The sequence below is a fragment of the Bufo gargarizans genome, chromosome 1, assembly GCF_014858855.1.
Source record: "Bufo gargarizans isolate SCDJY-AF-19 chromosome 1, ASM1485885v1, whole genome shotgun sequence".
Lineage (NCBI taxonomy): Eukaryota > Metazoa > Chordata > Amphibia > Anura > Bufonidae > Bufo > Bufo gargarizans.
This window is the reverse complement of record NC_058080.1, coordinates 655,613,200-655,639,392: the sequence shown is the minus strand read 5'-3', so window position 1 is coordinate 655,639,392 and position 26,193 is coordinate 655,613,200. Positions and strand designations below refer to the sequence as shown.

Here is a 26,193-nt window from a genome sequence, read left to right as displayed (position 1 = left end):
AGGGGTCCTTACTCTTTATATTTCCACCCTTAGATTAGTGGCCCAACGGCGTTTAACCCCTTAAATTCCTCAGTTACTTATTCAAAATGCTGAAAATGTATATAGTTGGCAAGGTTGGCACCTGTTTTCCTGCCAATCCACAGTTTGGGCCAGGCTGGGTACAGTTGGGTGTTATGGAGGGGTCCTTACTCTGTATATTTCCACCCTTAGATTAGTGGCCCAACAGCGTTTAACCCCTTAAAATCACCAGTTACTTATTCAAAATGCTGAAAATGTATATAGTTGGCAAGGTTGGCACCTGTTTTAATGCCAATCCACAGTTTGGGCCAGGCTGGATACAGTTGGATATTATAGAGGGGTCCTTACTCTTTATATTTCCACCCTTAGATTAGTGGCTTAACGGCGTTTAACCCCTTAAATTCCTCAGTTACTTATTCAAAATACTGAAAATGTATATAGTTGGCAAGGTTGGCACCTGTTTTCCTGCCAATCCACAGTTTGGGCCAGGCTGGATACAGTTGGGTGTTATGGAGGGGCCCTTACTCTTTATATTTTAACCCTTTGATTACTGGCCCAACCGTGTTTAACCCCTTATATTCCTCAGTTACTTATTCAAAATGCATATTTTTTCATCCATTTTTCACTATCGTTTTTTTTTCAGTAAAAACACCAATAATGTAGATTTTTTTTTTTATTAATCTGATTGTTCACAAATAATATTCAACATTTATGTAGAAAAAAACTGATTTACTGCAGAGGAATAAGAGTAAAAAAGGTTTATTTGTCATAGTAATGTATAAGAAACTGCCGAATAAGAAACCAACTTCAGTGAATAAGAAACTGGACGAATAAGAAACCAACTTCAGCCTCGTAAGTTGGGAGGTAGGCAATCAAAGCCTCTTATTGGGCAGGGTTGCAGATTGTGATTGGTCCCGATGATAACGGTGTAATTCAGAGTAATACTTAGGCCTGCCACATGGTGACTACACTGGAACTTTAGGACAGAAGCATGATGTTGTAGAGCTGGAAACACTGCCATTCTGTCCCACACATCATATGAACACTGGCGCACAAAGCAGTGGTAACACAATGCAATATACCGGCTCCAGGCAAAAAGCCGGTATCTGTGGGCGGTTGGATATTTTTCCAGTAACAAAGATGGCCGCCAGCAGCAGGGCGCATAGCACTTCCGGTTCAGCAGTGCAGCAGCCTCCGGGTCATTTCCTATCACGCGTCTTAGCGGTCTAGGAAAGTTGCCATGACTCGCTGGGCTCGGCCGGGGCAGAGTAATGTCGCCGCTCGAAACCGCAAAGTGTGTGAGGCCACTCCATGGGAAGAGTTACACAAGACCCCGGCCAAGAGGGGAGCCCCGCGGGCGGAGAGGGCGCCCCCTAAAAAGAAGAAGGCGGCGTATGTGAATGAAGACGTTAATGGGTTCAAGGCTGAGCAGGACAGGAAGGAGCAGCGCGGCGAGGACAGGAGGCTGAAGAGGCAGCAGAGCAAGAGGAACAACATGGTGAGGACTGCCCGAGAACAGCGCCCCTAGTGCAGTGCTCAGTACTGCACCCTGCTGAGTGCGGCGCGCTGCTGTCAGCGCCCTGTACATCCCATCCCCGGGGCACTGCCAGTGTAAAGGGTCCTCTACAGCCTATAGGCATCGCCTGTGAACAGGATGGGAGCCAGGTCTGAGCCCCATTCCTCCTTGAGCTGCCATACATTGGAGACCACGATGGTTCACATTGCGTTCCTAAGAGCAATCCCACCAGCAGCATGCCACTAAAAGCTGGGCCACCGGGGAGTGAGTTTTTATAAGCACCGTGGCAAATGATCAGTTTAGGGCACTTTCACACTAGCGTTATTCTTTTCCAGCTCTGAGTTCTGTCACAGGGGCGCAATGCCGGAAAATAACTGATCAGGCATATCGCCATGCATTCTGAATGGAGATCAATCCCTTCAGGATGTCTTCAGTTCAGGATGGAGATAATACCGCAGCATGCTACGATTTTATCTCTGTCCAAAATTCCGGAACACATTTTTTCCCATTGACATGCATTAATGCCGGATCCGACTGCGAGTTTTCCGGCCAAACGGATCCGGCATTGCGTTCTGCGCACGCTCAGACCACAAAAAATATGGGGGGAAAAGAAATACCGGATCTGTTTTTCCGGATGACACTGGACACACGGATCCAGCATTTCAATGCATTTATCAGATGGATCAGGATCTGGATCCATCTGACAAATGCCATCAGTTTGCGTCCGGATTGCCAGATCCGGCAGGCAGTTCCAGCGATGGAACTGCCTGCTGGAATCCTCTGCCACAAGTGTGAAAGTATCCTAATTTGTCCAGTCGCTCCATAAATGTGCCGTTCCGGCGGTCTTTGTTTCCCCTTGTGCAGCCGGACGAGTAGACGAGGCATAGGTTTGGGTGACCTAAGGCAGCCCCGCACCAACATGTACGCCTGTTTCCATGAGCCCCAGCACGACCCCCCACTCTGGCCACGCCACTTAATATTCCCTTGATAAATGACCACCATGTTGTGCCCCTCGTGTTGTGTGCCTGTTAGGCTACTTTCACACTAGCGTTCGATCGGATCCGTTCTGAACGGATCCGATCATATTAATGCAGACGGAGGCTCCGTTCAGAACGGATCCGTCTGCATTATATTGGCATATAAAAGCTAAGTGTGAAAATAGCCTCGTACGGATCCGTCCAGACTTTCAATGTAAAGTCAATGGGGGACGGATCCGCTTGAAGATTGAGCCATATTGTGGCATCTTCAAACGGATCCGTCCCCATTGACTTACATTGTAAGTCTGGACGGATCCGCACGGCCAGGCGGACACCCGAACGCCGCAATCAGCGTTCAGGTGCCCGCCTGCTGAGCGGAGGCTGAACGCCGCCAGACTGATGCAGTCTGAGCGGATCCGCATCCATTCAGACTGCATCAGGGCTGGACGGAAGCGTTCGGGTCCGCTCGTGAGCTCCTTCAAATGGAGCTCACGAGCGGACAGCCGAACGCTAGTGTGAAACTAGCCAAGGGTACTTGGCTAGCCAGTCAGTGGCGATTTAGGGTGGGTTCACATCACATTATGCCTCCGTTTGACGTATACTTTAGGGGAAAAAAAGGTACAAAACCACAGCACACCACGTTCTTGCATCCTGCACACTCTGGTAAAAAAAAAATATATATATTTTTTTTTTCAGTGCTATACTTTTTTACAATGGAACTCTATGGTGAATGGATGCCACTGTACGTCATTGGGCATCCGTTTAATCTATACGTTTTTTTTTTTTTTTTGTGTACGTTACATGGATAGCAGGGGTCAGCATCCTTCGGCTTTCCAGCTGCTGTGAAACTACAACCCCCCAGCATGCAAACCTGCTCTGCTAACTCCCATAGAAGTGAATGAAGCATCCTGGGAGTTGTAGTTTCTGAACAGCTGGAGTCCTGCTTGCTGATCCCTGGTCTGTAGGTAGCGATCCTGTGGTCAGTATTCAGCCAGTTCGCCAAGTCATTACTTTTTTCTTCCCAGCTTTAAAAGAGAGCTTTTTACTTTTACGGCTTGTTTTCAGTGGGACAAGTATTTTTTATTGGCACTATTCAGTCGGCCTTATTTTTGTCATTCATCATTCTTTATGGGGTGAAATTGGGAAAAGGAAAAAAGAACGCTTTTCCGATTTTTACACCACTTTTTTTTTTTTCATGGTGTTTACTGTGCACTAACAATGACCAGCGACATAATGACCTTATTCTGCAGATGAGTATCACTACGGCAATTCCTACTTGATATAGTTTTTATTATCATTTAGTACTTTTAAGAAATAACCTGTAAATACGGTAAATGTGTTATTTACAGAATAAGTACTTTTATATTTTACTAGTTCTGACATTTTCAGACTTGGTGATACCAATTATGTTTGTTTTTTTATATTTTTATTAGGGCTTCATAGGCAGTTTACTATGGCAAGCCTGGGAGAATTCACAAGGCCGCATGCTGTTATGGCAACCGATTGCGCCACCCCTTTTCGATGCTACAGTTGTCACTGAGCGTGGTGTCTCGGGGGTTAAAGGCTATGTACATCTTCAAAGGCAATTTTTGCTTGATTGCATTTTACTCATTTTTGCCCAAAAATATTTTCAGTTGGCATTTATTAAAAATATTGAGCCGTTCTGTCACAAGTGTTAACTGTTTTTCTAAAGGTGCATTTAGACACACCAATAATCGTCCAGATTATCGGGAGCGGCCATTGCTGTGAACGGTCGTTCTCGATCATCTGGCAGTCTAAATGTGCCGCCGATCATCCGGTAATCCTGTCTCTTATGCAGGCACCACCGATCGTGGCTTCTGTGCAGCAGATTGTGTGGTCTAAACAGTGATCTGCTGCCCAGAAGTCATGATTCTGTATGAGGATGAGGTATCGCTATAGCCATCCTCCTTCCTCATACAGTGAAGATCGCTGCATGTAAAAGCGCAGTCTCCCTCACTGGACGAGCAGCTGACTGTCGGAAAGGAATGCTTCCTTCCTGACAATCGGCTGCTCAGTCGGACTATCTAAATCCACCTTAACTTTGTAATTGGTACTTTCACTTTCACTTTGTGCTGGTCATCTAAAAAACTTTCTCTAAACTACTAAGAGGTCATAAACATTTATTTAAGTCACATTCTTTTCACTAAGATCAGAACTGAGCTATAATGAGTGTTTATAATGTCAGAGCAGAGATAAGGAGCCCGTCAGTTCCCCAAATGACGGAAAAGAGAGAATCCAGAGGCTGCTACTAGAGAATCTCAGCTCCATATTTTTAACAAAGACCAATTGAAAAAAATGACTTATTTTTTTAGCTCAAAATGAGTGCAATGCAATAATAAAAAAAACAACAGGTGTACATGGCCTTTAAATGACTGGGATCAGAGTAATTTCTGGCAGTCATCGGCTGCTTTAGGCTACTTTCACACTAGCGTTCGATCGGATCCGTTCTGAACGGATCCGATCATATTAATGCAGACGGACGGATCCGTCCAGACTTTCAATGTAAAGTCAATGGGGGACGGATCCGCTTGAAGATTGAGCCATATTGTGGCATCTTCAAACGGATCCGTCCCCATTGACTTACATTGTAAGTCTGGACGGATCCGCACGGCCAGGCGGACACCCGAACGCTGCAAGCAGCGTTCAGCTGTCCGCCTGTCCGTGCGGAGGCTGAACGCTGCCAGACTGATGCAGTCTGAGCGGATCCGCATCCATTCAGACTGCATCAGGGCTGGACGGAGGCGTTCGGGTCCGCTCGTGAGCCCCTTCAAACGGAGCTCACGAGCGGACAGCCGAACGCTAGTGTGAAAGCAGCCTTACAGAACCTGACACCCGCTTCTTATGGAGAGGGCTTAGTTCCTGGGCCCACTCCTTACCCTATCCTGCAGAGTGGTCATATCTTTATGTGGTGTGATTGGGAAGAGCTTGTAGCCAAACCAAATACTCTTTTTAAAGAAAAAGATCCCCCGGCTATTGACATCATCTGCCTGAGCCCTCCTGCTTCATTTGCATCAGCACAGTATGAGGGAAACTATCGCAGAAGTCATGACTCCTGCTGGAATCTCTGTAGACAAGGGAATGTCAGGACTAGATGGAGCTCCAGACCCTTATGATGTATCTCAGGTTGTGCAGGACATCACCTTGCTGCAGTCGTCATTTATCTCTAGTCTCAAATAGGGGGCAGACACTCTCCCAATTACTGCCGTCTCTAATGATGTGTCCAATAATCATCTGCAAGTCGTTAAATTCCATCATACAATATATATATATATATATATATATATATATATATATATATATATTACTTTATTGCCTTGTTTAGGGGCTTTCTCATCTGAGACATTGGTGGCATATCACTAGGGTATGCCACCAATGTCAGATACGAAGTGCGGTTCCGAGAGGCCTGCAGAATGGAACCGTATACCGTCCATTTAGTCCCATACAGGTGAATAGAGCAGTGACCACGGTTGTGCTGTACGCTCTCCATGCTTTTCCATTGGACCTAGCTGAGCACGCTCGCTCGACTGTTTTCAGAACTTCCATAGAAATGAATAGAGAGCATGTCGTGCATGCGCAGTGCACTCTCCTTCACTTTCGGGGTCCCATTCTGGAGATAGGTGCAGGTGTCAGATTCGACACAAACATCTGTTGGACATTGATGTTATATCCTAGTGCTATGATGGCTAACCTCTGGCACTCCAGCTGTGGTCAAACTATGACTCCCAAGATGCCCCCTTGTTCTGAGAACTCCATAGAAATGAATGGAGCATGTTGGGAGTCGTAGTTTCACCACAGCTGGAGTGCCGGAGGTTAGCCGTCACTGTCCTAGTGATGCGCCATTAAAGTCTGATGGCACTGTCACCTCTTCCGATATATCTGATTTAGTAAATCTTTGACTTCCCCATGAAATATCTATTGTGGAGCATCCCTTCTCAACACTCTTCCTTGTTATTTTCCGCTCTTATTCCTCTTGAATAATTAAAAAATAAATTGACAACTAGGTGTTACCATTCATCCATTCCTAGAAGGAGTAACAGAGTAATAGCACAATGTAGAGATCTAAGGAAAGACTCTCCCGAATTATTTATTGGTGAATAGGATTATTTATTAAGACAGACATGTCAGAAGAGGCGACAGGTCCTCTAACATCGGGACCCTAAAGTTTCCAGCCGGCGAGGAGATACACGGTAGTGGATGACTCTGCTTTTTATCTCCTACAGGTCTGCTTCCACTGTCGAAAGCCTGGTCATGGCATGGCTGACTGCTCCGAAGCCCTGAGATGCCAGGAGTCGGGCACAGGAATATGTTTCCGTTGTGGATCCACAGAGCATGAAGTCAATAAATGCAGAGCCAAAGTGGATCCAGCACTTGGTACATGTGAGAACTATTTAGTTGTGATGAGCAACTTCACACTGATTTTCTGACCTGCAGATTCCGAATGCAGAGATTCCCTTCCCTGATGTCCATATATCCTAAAAGGCAAATAATTGGTACTTTTATAGATATAGGGGGTCATTTATTAAGACCGGTGTTTTAGACCAAGTTATGAAGAAGCACTGGCCTCTAAATAACTTCAGCGCATCCAGCACCAGTCTAAATGTAAGACTGCTTCCGAGCTCTCTTACATTTAGACCATTTTCTATGCCTAAAACAGGTGTAGAAAATGATGAATGAGACGGGCCTGCCCTTCCCCTGACCATGTTCCGCCCACCGTTTTAGACCTGGCGCGAGCGGAGAAAAGCTGCAGATTGCAGTGTAACTAACCATTGCACCACAATCTGTGCCAGAAATACACCTAATATAGGCTTATTTCTGGCTAATAAATGATCCCCATAATCTCCAGCTGAGCTTAGAGTTGTCCAATGTTCTGCAGTTCTAACCATCAGTGAAAATATCTAATCTAAGAAACCCCCTCAGTGCTGGCTGCAGCCATAAGGTGTTTGCTTTCTTGACTTGACCAGGGCTCTGCCTCTTTCCTTCTGGTCACCGACTCTGTTGGTCTATTACAGGGATCAGCAACCTTCTGCGCTCAAGCTGTTGTTAAACTGCAAATTCCAGCATGCACACTTGCTCATATCTTCCTGGAAGGTTCATATAAGTAAATGGAGTATACTGGGAGTTGTAGTACCCCTGGTCTACTATCTGTTATATTAGTGTATTTGTAATTTGTTTAATTTGTATTTTTCTTTACTGTTTCAGGAGAGTTTCCATATGCCAAATGTTTTATATGTGGAGAGATGGGACACTTGTCAAGGTCCTGTCCAGACAATCCCAAAGGCCTATATGCAGAAGGTAGGTTTGCCACCATGTTGGCATAGGATTTCAAATGATTTTTCAGGACCTAGTATTAAAGTGTTATTCCAGAATTTTACTTTTGATAGTGTATCCTTAGAATAGGCCATCAGTTCTTCAGTATCTCTGGAACTTCACAACTGTCCACTGTGTGGTGGATGGAGTTAATTACTGCAGTACTGCTCCCATTCGGTTCAGTGGGAGCAGTGCTGCAGTAACGAGCTCTGTCCACTACACGATGGACAGAGCTGAGTAGTTCAGGCACTGAAGTTACCCGGAAACAGCTGGAGTGTAAAGTGTTGTAGCCCTACAAACCGGGTATTGATTGCCATACCTACGGATGCACCATTAATCCTAAAATCCTGAATAAGCAGCACAACCCTACACCCAAACAGACTTGAGTATTATCTTCTGTGTCCTGGGGTTTGGACATTTGTGTGGTCCTGTAAAATCCCTATAACCTCAAATAAGACATTGATAGCAACCTGTAGCTTGCGGCTTTTCTCACATAAATAATATTTAGCCAGATTTTGATTATTTGCATCTTGTGATGAGGAAATCGACAACTGTTCCATAAAAGTACTTGTCTTTATTTTAGGTGGAGGCTGCAGGATTTGTGGTTCTGTTGAGCATTTTCAGAAGGATTGTCCAGAACATCAAACATCCGGTGAGACCACATAACTGCGGGTCACCTCAAATAAGTTAAAACTAATCATCTTATAATATGTAGTAACTTGCAGTCACAAGTGTTGCACCAATTTCCCAATCTCCTTTGTCACACTGTGGGAGTAGTTTGGTTTAATTAGTTACCAATGGAGAAGGTTTATAAGTAGGGATGAGCGAACTCGAACTGTATAGTTCGGGTTCGTACCGAATTTTGGGGTGTCCGTGACACGGACCCGAACCCGGACATTTTCGTAAAAGTCCGGGTTCGGGTTCGGTGTTCGTCGCTTTCTTCGCGCTTTTGTGACGCTTTCTTGGCGCTTTTTGAAAGGCTGCAAAGCAGCCAATCAACAAGCGTCATACTACTTGCCCCAAGAGGCCATCACAGCCATGCCTACTATTGGCATGGCTGTGATTGGCCAGAGCACCATGTGACCCAGCCTCTATTTAAGCTGGAGTCACATAGCGCCGCCCGTCACTCTGCTCTGATTAGCGTAGGGAGAGGTTGCGGCTGCGACAGTAGGGCGAGATTAGGCAGATTAACTCCTCCAAAGGACTTGATTAACTGATCGATCTGCAGCTGTGGATCATTGAGCTGCTGATCCTCAATTGCTCACTGTTTTTAGGCTGCACAGACCGTTTGTCAGTCTCATTTTTCTGGGGTGATCGGCGGCCATTTTGTGTCTTGTGGTGCGCCAGCACAAGCTGCGACCAAGTGCATTTAACCCTCAATGGTGTGGTTGTTTTTTGGCTAAAGCCTACATCAGGGTGAAGCTGTCACACAAAGTGCATTTAACCAGCAATAGTCTGTTCATTTTTTGGCCATATACAAAATCAGGGGCAAGCTGCGCCTGTCACCAAGTGCATTTAACCCTCAATGGTGTGGTTGTTTTTTGGCTAAAGCCTACATCAGGGTGAAGCTGTCACACCAAGTGCATTTAACCAGCAATAGTCTGTTCATTTTTTGGCCATATACAAAATCAGGGGCAAGCTGCGCCTGTCACCAAGTGCATTTAACCCTCAATGGTGTGGTTGTTTTTTGGCTAAAGCCTACATCAGGGTGAAGCTGTCACACCAAGTGCATTTAACCAGCAATAGTCTGTTCATTTTTTGGCCATATACAAAATCAGGGGCAAGCTGCGCCTGTCACCAAGTGCATTTAACCCTCAATGGTGTGGTTGTTTTTTGGCTAAAGCCTACATCAGGGTGAAGCTGTCACACCAAGTGCATTTAACCAGCAATAGTCTGTTCATTTTTTGGCCATATCCCAGTCTAATTCTGTCACTAAATCCATACCGGTCACCCAGCGCCTAAATACTAGGCCTCAAATTTATATCCAGCTAAATCTGTCCCTAGTGCTGTAGCTGGGCGAGTTATTTAGTGTCCGTTCAAGCACATTTCTTGTTCTGGGTTGAAATACAATTCCCAATTTAGCAATTTCATAATTTAGTGGTTCCTGCTATATCAGAGCTATTTGAAATCTATCCCAAAAAGGGTATATAATATTGAAGGTGCACATTGGGTCATTCAGAATAACTTCACACACACCCGCTACTGTGTATTTCCAAGTCTAATTCTGTCACTAAACCCATACCTGTCACCCAGCGCCTAAATACTAGGCCTCAAATTTAAATCCCTCTAAATCTCTCGTTACCCACCGCTGTACTGTTGTTGCTGGGCAAGATATTTAGTGTCCGTCAAAGCACATTTTTTGTTCTGGGTTGAAGTACAATTCCCAATTTAGCAATTTCATAATTTAGTGGTTTCTGCTATATCAGAGCTATTTGAAATCTATCCCTAAAAGGGTATATAATATTGAAGGTGCACATAGGGTCATTCAGAATAACTTCACACACACGCTTCTGTGCATTTCCAAGTCTAATTCTGTCACTAAATCCATACCGGTGACCCAGCGCCTAAATACTAGGCCTCAAATTTAAATCCCTCTAAATCTCTCGTTACCCACCGCTGTACTGTTGTTGCTGGGCAAGATATTTAGTGTCCGTCAAAGCACATTTTTTGTTCTGGGTTGAAGTACAATTCCCAATTTAGCAATTTCATAATTTAGTGGTTCTGCTATATCAGAGCTATTTGAAATCTATCCCTAAAAAGGGTATATAATATTGAAGGTGCACATTGGGTCATTCAGAATAACTTCACACACACCCGCTACTGTGTATTTCCAAGTCTAATTCTGTCACTAAACCCATACCTGTCACCCAGCGCCTAAATACTAGGCCTCAAATTTAAATCCCTCTAAATCTCTCGTTACCCACCGCTGTACTGTTGTTGCTGGGCAAGATATTTAGTGTCCGTCAAAGCACATTTTTTGTTCTGGGTTGAAGTACAATTCCCAATTTAGCAATTTCATAATTTAGTGGTTTCTGCTATATCAGAGCTATTTGAAATCTATCCCTAAAAGGGTATATAATATTGAAGGTGCACATAGGGTCATTCAGAATAACTTCACACACACGCTTCTGTGCATTTCCAAGTCTAATTCTGTCACTAAATCCATACCGGTGACCCAGCGCCTAAATACTAGGCCTCAAATTTAAATCCCTCTAAATCTCTCGTTACCCACCGCTGTACTGTTGTTGCTGGGCAAGATATTTAGTGTCCGTCAAAGCACATTTTTTGTTCTGGGTTGAAGTACAATTCCCAATTTAGCAATTTCATAATTTAGTGGTTCCTGCTATATCAGAGCTATTTGAAATCTATCCCAAAAAGGGTATATAATATTGAAGGTGCACATTGGGTCATTCAGAATAACTTCACACACACCCGCTACTGTGTATTTCCAAGTCTAATTCTGTCACTAAACCCATACCTGTCACCCAGCGCCTAAATACTAGGCCTCAAATTTAAATCCCTCTAAATCTCTCGTTACCGCTGTACTGTTGTAGCTGGGAAAGTTATTTAGTGCCCGTCAAAGCACATTTTTTGTTCTGGGTTGAAGTACAATTCCCAATTTAGCAATTTCATAATTTAGTGGTTCCTGCTATATCAGAGCTATTTGAAATCTATCCCAAAAAGGGTATATAATATTCAAGGTGCACATTGGGTCATTCAGAATAACTTCACACACACGCTTCTGTGCATTTCCAAGTCTAATTCTGTCACTAAATCCATACCGGTCACCCAGCGCCTAAATACTAGGCCTCAAATTTATATCCCGCTGAATTTGAATACAATACATTGGGCCAAATAATATATTTGTTGTTGTGGTGAACCATAACAATGAGAAAAACATCTAGTAAGGGACGCGGACGTGGACATGGTCGTGGTGGTGTTAGTGGACCCTCTGGTGCTGGGAGAGGACGTGGCCGTTCTGCCACATCCACACGTCCTAGTGTACCAACTACCTCAGGTCCCAGTAGCCGCCAGAATTTACAGCGATATATGGTGGGGCCCAATGCCGTTCTAAGGATGGTAAGGCCTGAGCAGGTACAGGCATTAGTCAATTGGGTGGCCGACAGTGGATCCAGCACGTTCACATTATCTCCCACCCAGTCTTCTGCAGAAAGCGCACAGATGGCGCCTGAAAACCAACCCCATCAGTCTGTCACATCACCCCCATGCATACCAGGGAAACTGTCTCAGCCTCAAGTTATGCAGCAGTCTCTTATGCTGTTTGAAGACTCCGCTGGCAGGGTTTCCCAAGGGCATCCACCTAGCCCTTCCCCAGCGGTGAAAGACATAGAATGCACTGACGCACAACCACTTATGTTTCCTGATGATGAGGACATGGGAATACCACCTCAGCATGTCTCTGATGATGACGAAACACAGGTGCCAACTGCTGCGTCTTTCTGCAGTGTGCAGACTGAACAGGAGGTCAGGGATCAAGACTGGGTGGAAGACGATGCAGGGGACGATGAGGTCCTAGACCCCACATGGAATGAAGGTCGTGCCACTGACTTTCACAGTTCGGAGGAAGAGGCAGTGGTGAGACCGAGCCAACAGCGTAGCAAAAGAGGGAGCAGTGGGCAAAAGCAGAACACCCGCCGCCAAGAGACTCCGCCTGCTACTGACCGCCGCCATCTGGGACCGAGCACCCCAAAGGCAGCTTCAAGGAGTTCCCTGGCATGGCACTTCTTCAAACAATGTGCTGACGACAAGACCCGAGTGGTTTGCACGCTGTGCCATCAGAGCCTGAAGCGAGGCATTAACGTTCTGAACCTGAGCACAACCTGCATGACCAGGCACCTGCATGCAAAGCATGAACTGCAGTGGAGTAAACACCTTAAAACCAAGGAAGTCACTCAGGCTCCCCCTGCTACCTCTTCTGCTGCTGCCGCCTCGGCCTATTCTGCTGCTGCCGCCTCGGCCTCTTCCTCCGCCTCTGGAGGAACGTTGGCACCTGCCGCCCAGCAAACAGGGGATGTACCACCAACACCACCACCACCACCTCCGTCACCAAGCGTCTCAACCATGTCACACGCCAGCGTTCAGCTCTCCATCTCACAAACATTTGATAGAAAGCGTAAATTCCCACCTAGCCACCCTCGATCCCTGGCCCTGAATGCCAGCATTTCTAAACTACTGGCCTATGAAATGCTGTCATTTAGGCTGGTGGACACAGACAGCTTCAAACAGCTCATGTCGCTTGCTGTCCCACAGTATGTTGTTCCCAGCCGGCACTACTTCTCCAAGAGAGCCGTGCCTTCCCTGCACAACCAAGTATCCGATAAAATCAAGTGTGCACTGCGCAACGCCATCTGTAGCAAGGTCCACCTAACCACAGATACGTGGACCAGTAAGCACGGCCAGGGACGCTATATCTCCCTAACTGCACACTGGGTAAATGTAGTGGCAGCTGGGCCCCAGGCGGAGAGCTGTTTGGCGCACGTCCTGCCGCCGCCAAGGATCGCAGGGCAACATTCTTTGCCTCCTGTTGCCACCTCCTCCTTCTCGGCTTCCTCCTCCTCTTCTTCCACCTGCTCATCCAGTCAGCCACACACCTTCACCACCAACTTCAGCACAGCCCGGGGTAAACGTCAGCAGGCCATTCTGAAACTCATATGTTTGGGGGACAGGCCCCACACCGCACAGGAGTTGTGGCGGGGTATTGAACAACAGACCGACGAGTGGTTGCTGCCGGTGAGCCTCAAGCCCGGCCTGGTGGTGTGTGATAATGGGCGAAATCTCGTTGCAGCTCTGGGACTAGCCAATTTGACGCACATCCCTTGCTTGGCGCATGTGCTGAATTTGGTGGTGCAGAAGTTCATTCACAACTACCCCGACATGTCAGAGCTGCTGCATAAAGTGCGGGCCGTCTGTTCGCGCTTCCGGCGTTCACATCCTGCCGCTGCTCGCCTGTCTGCGCTACAGCGTAACTTCGGCCTTCCCGCTCACCGCCTCATATGCGACGTGCCCACCAGGTGGAACTCCACCTTGCACATGCTGGACAGACTGTGCGAGCAGCAGCAGGCCATAGTGGAGTTTCAGCTGCAGCACGCACGGGTCAGTCGCACTACAGAACAGCACCACTTCACCACCAATGACTGGGCCTCCATGCGAGACCTGTGTGCCCTGTTGCGCTGTTTCGAGTACTCCACCAACATGGCCAGTGGCGATGACACCGTTATCAGCGTTACAATACCACTTCTATGTCTCCTTGAGAAAACACTTAGGGCGATGATGGAACAGGAGGTGGCCCAGGAGGAGGAGGAGGAGGATGAGGAAGAGGGGTCATTTTTAGCACTTTCAGGCCAGTCTCTTCGAAGTGACTCAGAGGGAGGTTTTTTGCAACAGCAGAGGCCAGGTACAAATGTGGCCAGCCAGGGCCCACTACTGGAGGACGAGGAGGACGAGGATGAGGAGGAGGTGGAGGAGGATGAGGATGAAGCATGGTCACAGCGGGGTGGCACCCAACGCAGCTCGGGTCCATCACTGGTGCGTGGCTGGGGGGAAAGGCAGGACGATGACGATACGCCTCCCACAGAGGACAGCTTGTCCTTACCCCTGGGCAGCCTGGCACACATGAGCGACTACATGCTGCAGTGCCTGCGCAACGACAGCAGAGTTGCCCACATTTTAACCTGTGCGGACTACTGGGTTGCCACCCTGCTGGATCCACGCTACAAAGACAATGTGCCCACCTTACTTCCTGCACTGGAGCGTGATAGGAAGATGCGCGAGTACAAGCGCACGTTGGTAGACGCGCTACTGAGAGCATTCCCAAATGTCACAGGGGAACAAGTGGAAGCCCAAGGCCAAGGCAGAGGAGGAGCAAGAGGTCGCCAAGGCAGCTGTGTCACGGCCAGCTCCTCTGAGGGCAGGGTTAGCATGGCAGAGATGTGGAAAACTTTTGTCAACACGCCACAGCTAACTGCACCACCACCTGATACGCAACGTGTTAGCAGGAGGCAACATTTCACTAACATGGTGGAACAGTACGTGTGCACACCCCTCCACGTACTGACTGATGGTTCGGCCCCATTCAACTTCTGGGTCTCTAAATTGTCCACGTGGCCAGAGCTAGCCTTTTATGCCTTGGAGGTGCTGGCCTGCCCGGCAGCCAGCGTTTTGTCTGAACGTGTATTCAGCACGGCAGGGGGCGTCATTACAGACAAACGCAGCCGCCTGTCTACAGCCAATGTGGACAAGCTGACGTTCATAAAAATGAACCAGGCATGGATCCCACAGGACCTGTCCGTCCCTTGTCCAGATTAGACATTAACTACCTCCCCATAACCATATATTATTGGACTCCAGGGCACTTCCTCATTCAATCCTATTTTTATTTTCATTTTACCATTATATTGCGATGCTACCCAAAGTTGAATGAACCTCTCCTCTGCCTGTGTGCTAGGCCTAAATATATGCCAATGGACTGTTGCAGTGGTGGCTGACATGAAGCCTGATTCTCTGCTATGACATGCAGACTAATTCTCTGCTGACATGAAGCCAGATTGTCTGTTACGGGACCTCTCTCCTCTGCCTGGGTGCTGGGCCTAAATTTATGACAATGGACTGTTGCAGTGGTGGCTGACGTGAAGCCTGATTCTCTGCTATGACATGCAGACTGATTCTCTGCTGACATGAAGCCAGATCGTCTGTTACGGGACCTCTCTGCTCTGCCTGTGTGCTAGGCCTAAATATATGCCAATGGACTGTTGCAGTGGTGGGTGACGTGAAGCCTCATTCTCTGCTATGACATGCAGACTGATTCTCTGCTGACATGAAGCCAGATTGTCTGTTACGGGACCTCTCTGCTCTGCCTGTGTGCTAGGCCTAAATATATGCCAATGGACTGTTGCAGTGGTGGGTGACGTGAAGCCTCATTCTCTGCTATGACATGCAGACTGATTCTCTGCTGTCATGAAGCCAGATTGTCTGTTACGGGACCTCTCTGCTCTGCCTGTGTGCTAGGCCTAAATATATGCCAATGGACTGTTGCAGTGGTGGGTGACGTGAAGCCTCATTCTCTGCTATGACATGCAGACTGATTCTCTGCTGACATGAAGCCAGATTGTCTGTTACGGGACCTCTCTGCTCTGCCTGTGTGCTAGGCCTAAATATATGCCAATGGACTGTTGCAGTGGTGGGTGACGTGAAGCCTCATTCTCTGCTATGACATGCAGACTGATTCTCTGCTGTCATGAAGCCAGATTGTCTGTTACGGGACCTCTCTGCTCTGCCTGTGTGCTAGGCCTAAATATATGCCAATGGACTGTTGCAGTGGTGGGTGACGTGAAGCCTCATTCTCTGCTATGACATGCAGACTAATTCTCTGCTGACATGAAGACAGATTCTCTGTTACGGGACCTCTCTCCTCTGCCTGTGTGTGTGCTGGGCCTAAATATATGCCAATGGACTGTTGCAGTGGTGGCTGACGTGAAGCCTCATTCTCTGCTATGACATGCAGACTGATTCTCTGCTGACATGAAGCCAGATTCTCTGTTACGGGACCTCTCTCCTCTGCCTGTGTGTGTGCTGGGCCTAAATATATGCCAATGGACTGTTGCAGTGGTGGCTGACGTGAAGCCTCATTCTCTGCTATGACATGCAGACTGATTCTCTGCTGACATGAAGCCAGATTCTCTGTTACGGGACCTCTCTCCTCTGCCTGTGTGTGTGCTGGGCCTAAATATATGCCAATGGACTGTTGCAGTGGTGGCTGACGTGAAGCCTCATTCTCTGCTATGACATGCAGACTGATTCTCTGCTGACATGAAGCCAGATTCTCTGTTACGGGACCTCTCTCCTCTGCCTGTGTGTGTGCTGGGCCTAAATATATGCCAATGGACTGTTGCAGTGGTGGCTGACGTGAAGCCTCATTCTCTGCTATGACATGCAGACTAATTCTCTGCTGACATGAAGACAGATTCTCTGTTACGGGACCTCCCTCCTCTGCCTGGGTGCTGGGCCTAAATATATGCCAATGGACTGTTGCAGTGGTGGCTGACGTGAAGCCTCATTCTCTGCTATGACATGCAGACTGATTCTCTGCTGACATGAAGCCAGATTCTCTGTTACGGGACCTCTCTCCTCTGCCTGTGTGTGTGCTGGGCCTAAATATATGCCAATGGACTGTTGCAGTGGTGGCTGACGTGAAGCCTCATTCTCTGCTATGACATGCAGACTGATTCTCTGCTGACATGAAGCCAGATTCTCTGTTACGGGACCTCTCTCCTCTGCCTGTGTGTGTGCTGGGCCTAAATATATGCCAATGGACTGTTGCAGTGGTGGCTGACGTGAAGCCTCATTCTCTGCTATGACATGCAGACTAATTCTCTGCTGACATGAAGACAGATTCTCTGTTACGGGACCTCCCTCCTCTGCCTGGGTGCTGGGCCTAAATATATGCCAATGGACTGTTGCAGTGGTGGCTGACGTGAAGCCTCATTCTCTGCTATGACATGCAGACTGATTCTCTGCTGACATGAAGACAGATTCTCTGTTACGGGACCTCTCTCCTCTGCCTGTGTGCTAGGCCTAAATATATGCCAATGGACTGTTGCAGTGGTGGGTGACGTGAAGCCTCATTCTCTGCTATGACATGCAGACTGATTCTCTGCTGTCATGAAGCCAGATTGTCTGTTACGGGACCTCTCTGCTCTGCCTGTGTGCTAGGCCTAAATATATGCCAATGGACTGTTGCAGTGGTGGGTGACGTGAAGCCTCATTCTCTGCTATGACATGCAGACTAATTCTCTGCTGACATGAAGACAGATTCTCTGTTACGGGACCTCTCTCCTCTGCCTGTGTGTGTGCTGGGCCTAAATATATGCCAATGGACTGTTGCAGTGGTGGCTGACGTGAAGCCTCATTCTCTGCTATGACATGCAGACTGATTCTCTGCTGACATGAAGCCAGATTCTCTGTTACGGGACCTCTCTCCTCTGCCTGTGTGCTAGGCCTAAATATATGCCAATGGACTGTTGCAGTGGTGGCTGACGTGAAGCCTCATTCTCTGCTATGACATGCAGACTAATTCTCTGCTGACATGAAGACAGATTCTCTGTTACGGGACCTCTCTCCTCTGCCTGGGTGCCGGGGCCTAAATATCTGAGAATGGACTGTTCCAGTGGTGGGTGACGGGAAGCCAGATTCTCTGCTATGGAACCTCTCTCCAATTGATTTTGGTTAATTTTTATTTATTTAATTTTTATTTTAATTAATTTCCCTATCCACATTTGTTTGCAGGGGATTTACCTACATGTTGCTGCCTTTTGCAGCCCTCTAGCCCTTTCCTGGGCTGTTTTACAGCCGTTTTAGTGCCGAAAAGTTCGGGTCCCCATTGACTTCAATGGGGTTCGGGTTCGGGACGAAGTTCGGATCGGGTTCGGATCCCGAACCCGAACATTTCCGGGATGTTCGGCCGAACTTCTCGAACCCGAACATCCAGGTGTTCGCTCAACTCTATTTATAAGGCAAAATGTGACAGAACTCTGATGCAGATTGCGCCAAAACTTGGAATTGCTGGCATATCCAGTTTTTAATGGTTGGACTTCATCACCTCCTCCGCTGCAGCCAATGACTGGCTTCAGTGGTGGCATATCCAGAAGAGAGACTTCACTGCAGTAGCCAGTGGTTGGCTGCAGTGGAGCAGGTGACCATGCTCATGCTTTGGAGGAAGTAAATAACCAGAGGTCTGGAATATGGACATATGGGAGCCAGAGCGCAGGACTGGAGTAGCGCGTCGCAGGTAAGTATGATTCTTGCAATAGTGGAGGATGGCTGCGGGCATCAGTTGAAGAGCATCTGTCAGCGTTTTCAGCAGTATTAAACCATGCATATTGCCTGGTAGGATTGGTTATGCTGAGTAAAATGCTAGATTTATTTTATCTCTAGGTTGAATAGTTACAAAAAGATATTAAAGGGGTTCTGTCACTTCAGCAAATGGCATTTATCATGTAGAGAAAGGTAATACAAGACACTTACTAATGTATTGTGATTGTCCATATTGCCTGCTTTGCTGGCTACATTAATTTTTCCATCACATTATACACTGCTCATTTCCAGGGGTTATGGTTGCCCTGAACTTTAGCAGCGGTGTTTGTGCTTGCACACCATAGGAAAAAGTTTTGGCCTCTCTGGTGGTTGGGACTGTGGGATAACGCATAAACATGTGCAACAGCTTCCGCCCCAGCCACCTTGTATCTGCTCTGCAGTGGTGACCATAACCCCTAGTAACAAGCAGTGTATAAAGCTATTGAAAAATGAATCAAACCAGGAAAGGAGGCAATACATTAGTAAGTGCCTTGTATTAACTTTCTGTACATGATAAATGCTATTTGCTGAAGTGAGACAACCCCTTTTATTTTTTTTAGATTTATTCAAAATTACTTGTTGGAGCACCACGGGGCTGGCTGTAGCACTAGGAGCTATCGCAATACCCTTGTCCTCTGGTCCCTTCCACTTCTCCTTTGATTGACAGGTCTACACATCTGTCCTAGCACTTGTGGCAGACGGTTGGCACTTGCATTGGTGACAGTGGTATGACTATTGTAATAGTGACTGGTGGTCCAGCGGAGCATTCCTACAAGGGAGAGAGGGCTATAGGGGAATTAGAGCATACTCTCCTCACAATCCTCCCAGCAGCTGTGCTTCTCCACTGACGCTGCCAGTACCTCCACTTCTGGGTGGACTGATTAAGTCTTGCGCACTAGATCAGCTTCAGACTGCGCATGTGCTGACGATGACAGTTAAGGAGCGCAGCTGCTGGGAGGATTGCGAGGTGATTATGCTCTCCTTCCCCCTACAACCCTCTCTACCTTGTACCGATGCTCTGCTGTCACCAGTGACTGCCAGGACCCACATATTTGCCACAGCACATTACCAAAATCATGTATTCCCAGTGGAATTCATGATTTTGCTCACAAAATGACACTGATGACTCAGTATCCCACCATGGACCACCAATGACTATTAAATTACAATAGTTATTCTACATGTCACCAATGCAAGTGCTGACTTCATCAGCCGCAGGGCTAGGTTAGATATCTAGCCCTGTAAATCAAGAGAGGGTGAGTGGCAAAGCACAGAGGTGTTGTGCTAGCGGTGCTCCTAGCACCATGGCCAGCCCTTTGGTGCTCCAAATAGTTATTTTGCATAAATATAAAAATGAGTGTAGTGTGTAGAGAACCATAAACTTGCCGCACTCACCCGTTTTACTTGGCAGCTTGTTTATTCAAGATTAAAACATGAACATGGTTGCTGGTGTGGGCAGTCACTCAATGGCTGATTCGCGCAATCCGCGCTTCGTCTGGCCTCTCGCGTGATGGCGTCAGCACGCTCCTCTCTATATACTGTGTCTGACATCATCACTATAGCAACAATATACACATACTCATTTTAAAAACAAAACAATATTAAATGAAAACAGCTAGATCATTTAGGCTTCTCTTTGGAGTAATACACAATGTATATCTCCTACATTCACTAATACTCCCACTACTTCTATTCCTGCACATATGAGGACATTACTGTCCGCTCCATGTGCTTCTCTGACCTGCTCTATCAGTCTCAGTGGATTTCTTATTTTCTCTGACCCTTATGTACAAACATCTTATGGTTTTTCCTATATAGAACCTTCCACATGGGCAAAATATAACAATCCAAAACAGTGTTTTACATGAGATTAAAACAAGAGAGGCTACATGATAGAGTAAGAGAAAAAAGAGGTAAAGCAGTGTGTACTTTTAGATATACACCTAAGGCCATTATGAATAAATAATTGGAGCATCCTTGCCCATGATGAAGATCTAAAATTAAAAAAATGAAGAATCCACCACTGATAAGTTTTAGAAGGAGTAAGACTATAAGAAATAAGATTGTAAGAAGTTGATTTGAGCGCAGACAGGAAAATTGGCTAGAAAAAGGAACACTGATAAATGAAGTTCCAGTACTGCAAAGTAATTGTCGCTTGTCTTTTTATTCGTGGTAGCAAAATTACAGCATGTGGATCAAACCTCACGCTCCAACACCAGTTGACGCATTTTAGACACGTAGTCCTTAGTCACAACATGACATAACATTAATCCAAGAGAATCCGCGGCACTTCCTTGCGTAAAAACGTGTAATTTATTCACTAAACAGCAACGTTTCGGTTCGCTGTTTGGTGAATAAATTACACTCTTTTACGCAAGGAAGTGCCGTGGATTCTCTTGGATTATTGTTATTTTGAAGTCTTTGATCGCTTCATCAGCCGCTGGCACCCGCCACCAGATTATACTGCTGTGCTGTTCACACTTGTTGGAAAAAGTGTATGACATAACATTAGTAATGACGGACTATGTGTCTGAAACGCGTCAACTGGTGTTGGAATGTGAGGTTTGATCCACATGCTGTAATTTTGCTACCATGAATAAAGAGACAAGCGACACAACAATTACTTTGCAGTGCTGGAACTTCATATATTATTGTTTTGCTACCAAAGGACTATTTTACCTTTTCCGTACACCAGGGGTTGAATGAATCTGCAAAAGGTGAGCTGGAATTTTACTATGGACGTTAGAAAAAGAAACACCACAGAGAAATTATAAATGTGGCCAATGTACAGCATGTAGATTTATAATCAGGTCTAGAAATCTGAATATAGGAGGAGTGAAACTGTTCATCTCATGTAAAACACTGTTTTTGGATTGTTATACTTTGTCCATGTGGAAGGTTCTATATAGGAAAAACCAGAAGATGTTTATACATAAGGGTCAGAGAACCTAAGAAGTTCACTGAGACTGATGGAGTATGTCAGAGAAGCACATGGAGGGGACGGTAATGTCCTCATATGTGCAGGAATAGACGTAGTGGGAGTATTGGTGAATGGAGGAGATAGACATCGTGTATTACTCCAATAATTAAAACTAACGCGATGGGACCTTTACATCTATATGATAAGAATGATATATCTGTTTTTAGTTAATATTGTTTTGTTCTTAAAATGAGTGTGCATATTGTTGCTATAGTGATTACGTCAGACGCAGTATATAGAGAGCAGCGTGCTGATGCCATGACGTGAGAGGCCAGGCGAAGCGCGGACTGCACGAAACGGCCGTTGCCTGAGGTTGAGTGAGTGCGCGCACCTGCAACCATGTTCATGTTTTAATCTTGAATAAACAAGATGCCAAGTAAAACGTGTGAGTGCCGCAAGTTTATTATTGCCGAGCACCACCCACACACTGCAGATAAAAGCGCCAGGACTCCAAGTGAACCCTATAATTAGTAGCAGAGCCGACACCGGAACTTTTTTCTTTTTCTTCTTTTTACGTAAAAATGAATGTATCTCCACAAATCTTCTCCCTAGAGAGAAAAGAAATATAGGGGGTCATTTAACTGGTAAAGTAGAACTGGATTAGTTGCCCAGAGAAACCAATCAAATTCCTAATTTCATTTTCTAATGGAGCTGTCCAAAATGAAAGGTGGAATCTGGTTGCTGCCCAGTTTGATAAATGACCCCCATAGTGTTTTACTCAGCATGATCGACCCTACCTGCCAATCTGCATGGTTTAATAGGGGTGATCATGCTGACAGATGCTCTTTAAGTTAGGTATTCCTAAACAGCATGTTTAAGAGTATGACCAAGAGGAGTTCTTCCATGCACTCTGCAGCAAATACATATATTTCATCTATTGTGTCTAAAGTTACGTCATGTATGCACTTTGCTTGCTATGCAGGGTGATTCAAAAAGGCATGGTGCAGAAGTAAAGGTCTGTAGTTAAAGCAAATTCTGCTCTTGAAAAATGAAAGCTATATTGTGATTGGTTGCTGTGGGCAACAGTCCGTTTTCTTCTGGACAGTTTTCATGAATCTGCCCCATAGTTTAAAGTAGCAAGCCCTCAAAAATGTTTATTCTCTGACCTATTAGAAAGGTACACAATGTAATCATCTTCCCAGTGATTGTATTTGAGAGTTATCCCCTCCCTTCTGATTCTCAGCTACGTCATGTGACCAGCACTCTGACTTTCCAAATAACACAGTGTAAAGTAGAACTGGCTTAGTTGCCCATAGCAACCAATCGGATTCCACCTTTCATTTTTCACAGCTCCTTTGGAAAATGGAAGTTAGAATCTGGTTGCTATGGGCAACTAAGCCAGTTCTACTCTAAACCAGTTTAATAAATCTCCCCCAGTATCTTATGTGTGGACAGGAAGCCAGTTTCTCTATGTATTCCTATAGGAGCCGCAATGTCAGTCTCAGGAATGTGTCATTTGGAGATCAGCGTGATTGTCATATGACACAGCTGAGGATCAGAAAGGAGGGGATAACTCGCAAATACAGCCACTGGTAAGGAGATTACTTGCACTACAGTTTAGTGAAGAGAATACATTTTTTGTGGGAGAGTTTCTTTAATCCTCTACACAAAGGGTCAGGTTTAAGATGGCGACATTGCAGCAAGAAAAAGCGGTTTGCATGTGGAAATTTGCAATAACAATGTCTGTTGTGACACCACAGTGAAACTTGCTGAATAAATTTGGTAATTGTGCGCCATGAAGAAACTATTTCTCTTCAGGTGAAGCAATTTATAAATACCGGCTGTTTATTTCATGGGCGAAGTTATAGCCTCCCAAATGCTTCAGAAGAAACAGTGATCATGATTCGAGCCGTGTACGAGCATAGTCCTAGAAAGTTGACCAGGTTGTACCTAGGGTTGTCACAACACCAAAATTTTGATTGGATTTTGATACCATAAAAAACAATTGCGATACTAGATACCATTCGATATCACGCAGAAAAAATAAAACACCTAAAAATCTGAATGCATTCCGCATTTTATGGAACGTCCTATCCTATTTTTGGGGGGACAAAGTGACCCAAAAATTGAGAATTACGCATTTATTTATTTTTTCTCTGTTACGGCATTCATAGGAGAAATTTTTTAATATTTTAATAGTTCTGACTTTTTAGGACGTGGCGATAAGTAATATGTTTATTTTTTGTTTATATATTTTATATCTAAAATTGGGCAAGGGGGTGATTTTAAAGGGTTTCTATCACCAGAAATACTGTTATGTAGCTGACTGACATTAGCGATGCGCCCATGTCAGCACTACATAACAGTATGTTTCTAACGTTAGTCCCTGCAGCCGTTTTTGTTAAAAAAGCACTTTTATTATATGCTAATGACCCTCTAGGTGCTATGTGGGCGTAAAAATCAGCACCTAGAGGCTCCGTCCACTCACCCTGTATTCCGCCCAGGTCCAGTGTTGTGCCCGCCCCACTCCTCTTGATTGATGCCACTGTTCCCTGAATCGTTGGTGAAATCCCACGCCTGCGCCGTTCACTTCGGTCTTCGGCGCAAGCGCAGTGAGTGAAGGCCGCTCTCCTGATGCCGGCTTCCTCACTGTGACGTAGTCGGCGCAGTGAGGAAGCCGGCACCAGGATCGCATCATTCACTCACTGCGCCGAAGACAGAAGTGAACGGCGCAGGCGCGGGATTTCGCCAACGATGCAGGGAACAGTGGCATCAATCAAGAGGAGCGGGGTGGGCACAACACTGGACCTGGGCGGAATACAGGGTGAGTGGACGGATCCTCTAGGTGCTGATTTTACGCCCACGTAGCACCTAGAGGCTCATTAGCATATAATAAAAGTGCTTTTTTTTAACAAAAACTGCTGCAGGGACTAACGTTAGAAACATACTGTTATGTAGTGCTGACATGGGCGCATCGCTAATGTCAGTCAGCTACATAACCGTATTTCTGGTGATAGAAACCCTTTAAACTACTTATTTTTTTTTTTTTTTTTACTTTTTATTAACTATTCTCCTCCGTAGGGCTTGTTCGTACCGACCGTGGCCCAGCCGCATGGGGATCGTGGACCCATGCACTTGAATGGGTCTGTGAGCCGTCAGTTTCGCAAAAAGATACAGAATGTTCTATCTTTTTGCAGTGGCATGGAACGGAACCCCAGAAAGCACTCCGTATTGTTCCATTCCGTGCTTCCATTCAGCACTGTTCCACATCCCTGGATTTACAGACCCATTGAAGTGAATGGGTCCGCATCCGTGATGCGGAATGCACACGGAACGGTGCCTGTGTATTGCAGATACGCAAATGTGGACTGCAATATGGCAACGGGCAGCACACATTCGTGTAAATGAGCCCTTAGGGGGCTAGAACCCTTGTCCTATTCACCCTAAAAATTGTCTCATAGTAGGCCATCCAGTAGCTGGTTTAGAGCTAGAGAAGAGTCTAACCCTCCAACCAGTCCTTGCTAGGCTAGCCAGCCGAGGTTTAGTCTAGGTTTGCTACAGGGTTAGTAAGTCTGGGCCAGTGTGTCTTAACATTTTTACTCCAAAAAAACACCTACAAAACACCCTGCAGAAATTGCAAAAGTGCAGAGAAAAACCTATGTGAAAGCGGCCTTAGTATAACTTTTATTTTATGGGTCTAATTGCATATTTGTGTTTCGAGGCTTATGGGCTCTCATGCAGCACCCAGTGCCCATAGCTATTACTTACCACTTAGGCCGGGTTCGCAGCACCGTTTATTTTTACATTCTTTTTGTCCGTCAGGACTTTTTTCTTGATAAAATAACAGATCTCCGATGGACATACCGTAGCTCAAATGGATGCCAAATGTGCTCAACTGATGCTCAGGATTTGGTTTTTTTACAGGATGTTTTTTTTCTTTATTTCTCTGTTCTTCTGACAGATCAGAAGAAAGCAAAAATAAACGGTGATGTGAACCCGGCCTCAGTACTGTGTTCTGTGTCATCTTTTCAATTTTTAATTTATTTTATTTTTTCCTGTCAGCCCAAATGACAGTCAGCAGATGGTCCAGCGGTATGAGTGCAGATCACGAAGATGTTCCAGTACAGAAAAAAGTGAAAAAAGTTCCAACTAAAGTGCCGAAAGTGGTCAAATTCTGACAGTGTCTTCATCTTGAGAAATTACGGACATGGACACATCAGGTTTCCACCAAGACATCCAAATCATGCTGACATTGTATGATTGGAAATCTAATTCACCCTTTTTCCCCTAACGGAAGGGGTGGGATTACAAGGCTGTGACTGATATCGGATAGTGTGCACAGCTCCAGCATATGTATAGTGCTAATAAATAAATAACACTCCAACCGGTGTGCAGAACTCTGGGTGACTGGCTGCATGCATGTAGTGAGCAGTGCAGATTTATTCCCTGTCAAACCATTCTTTTCCATAAGGGGGTTGACCGAGTTATGTAAAAAAAAAAAATAAAGCACTGTAAATCTGATGGTCTGTAATATATAAATAAGCTAAGCAGGATTTAGACAAAAA

The 26,193-nt window shown here is 45.9% G+C and overlaps 1 protein-coding gene across 1 annotated transcript; it reads left to right on the top strand.

Annotated features, from left to right (window-relative positions):
- Positions 1-1,184: 1,184 nt before the first annotated feature.
- ZCCHC9 (zinc finger CCHC-type containing 9) lies at positions 1,185-26,193 on the top strand. Its single transcript, XM_044276021.1, has 5 exons — positions 1,185-1,516; positions 6,753-6,903; positions 7,732-7,824; positions 8,423-8,491; positions 25,691-26,193. The coding sequence occupies exons 1-5, from the start codon at positions 1,259-1,261 to the stop codon at positions 25,804-25,806; spliced, it is 687 nt and encodes a 228-aa protein (XP_044131956.1). The 5' UTR covers positions 1,185-1,258; the 3' UTR covers positions 25,807-26,193.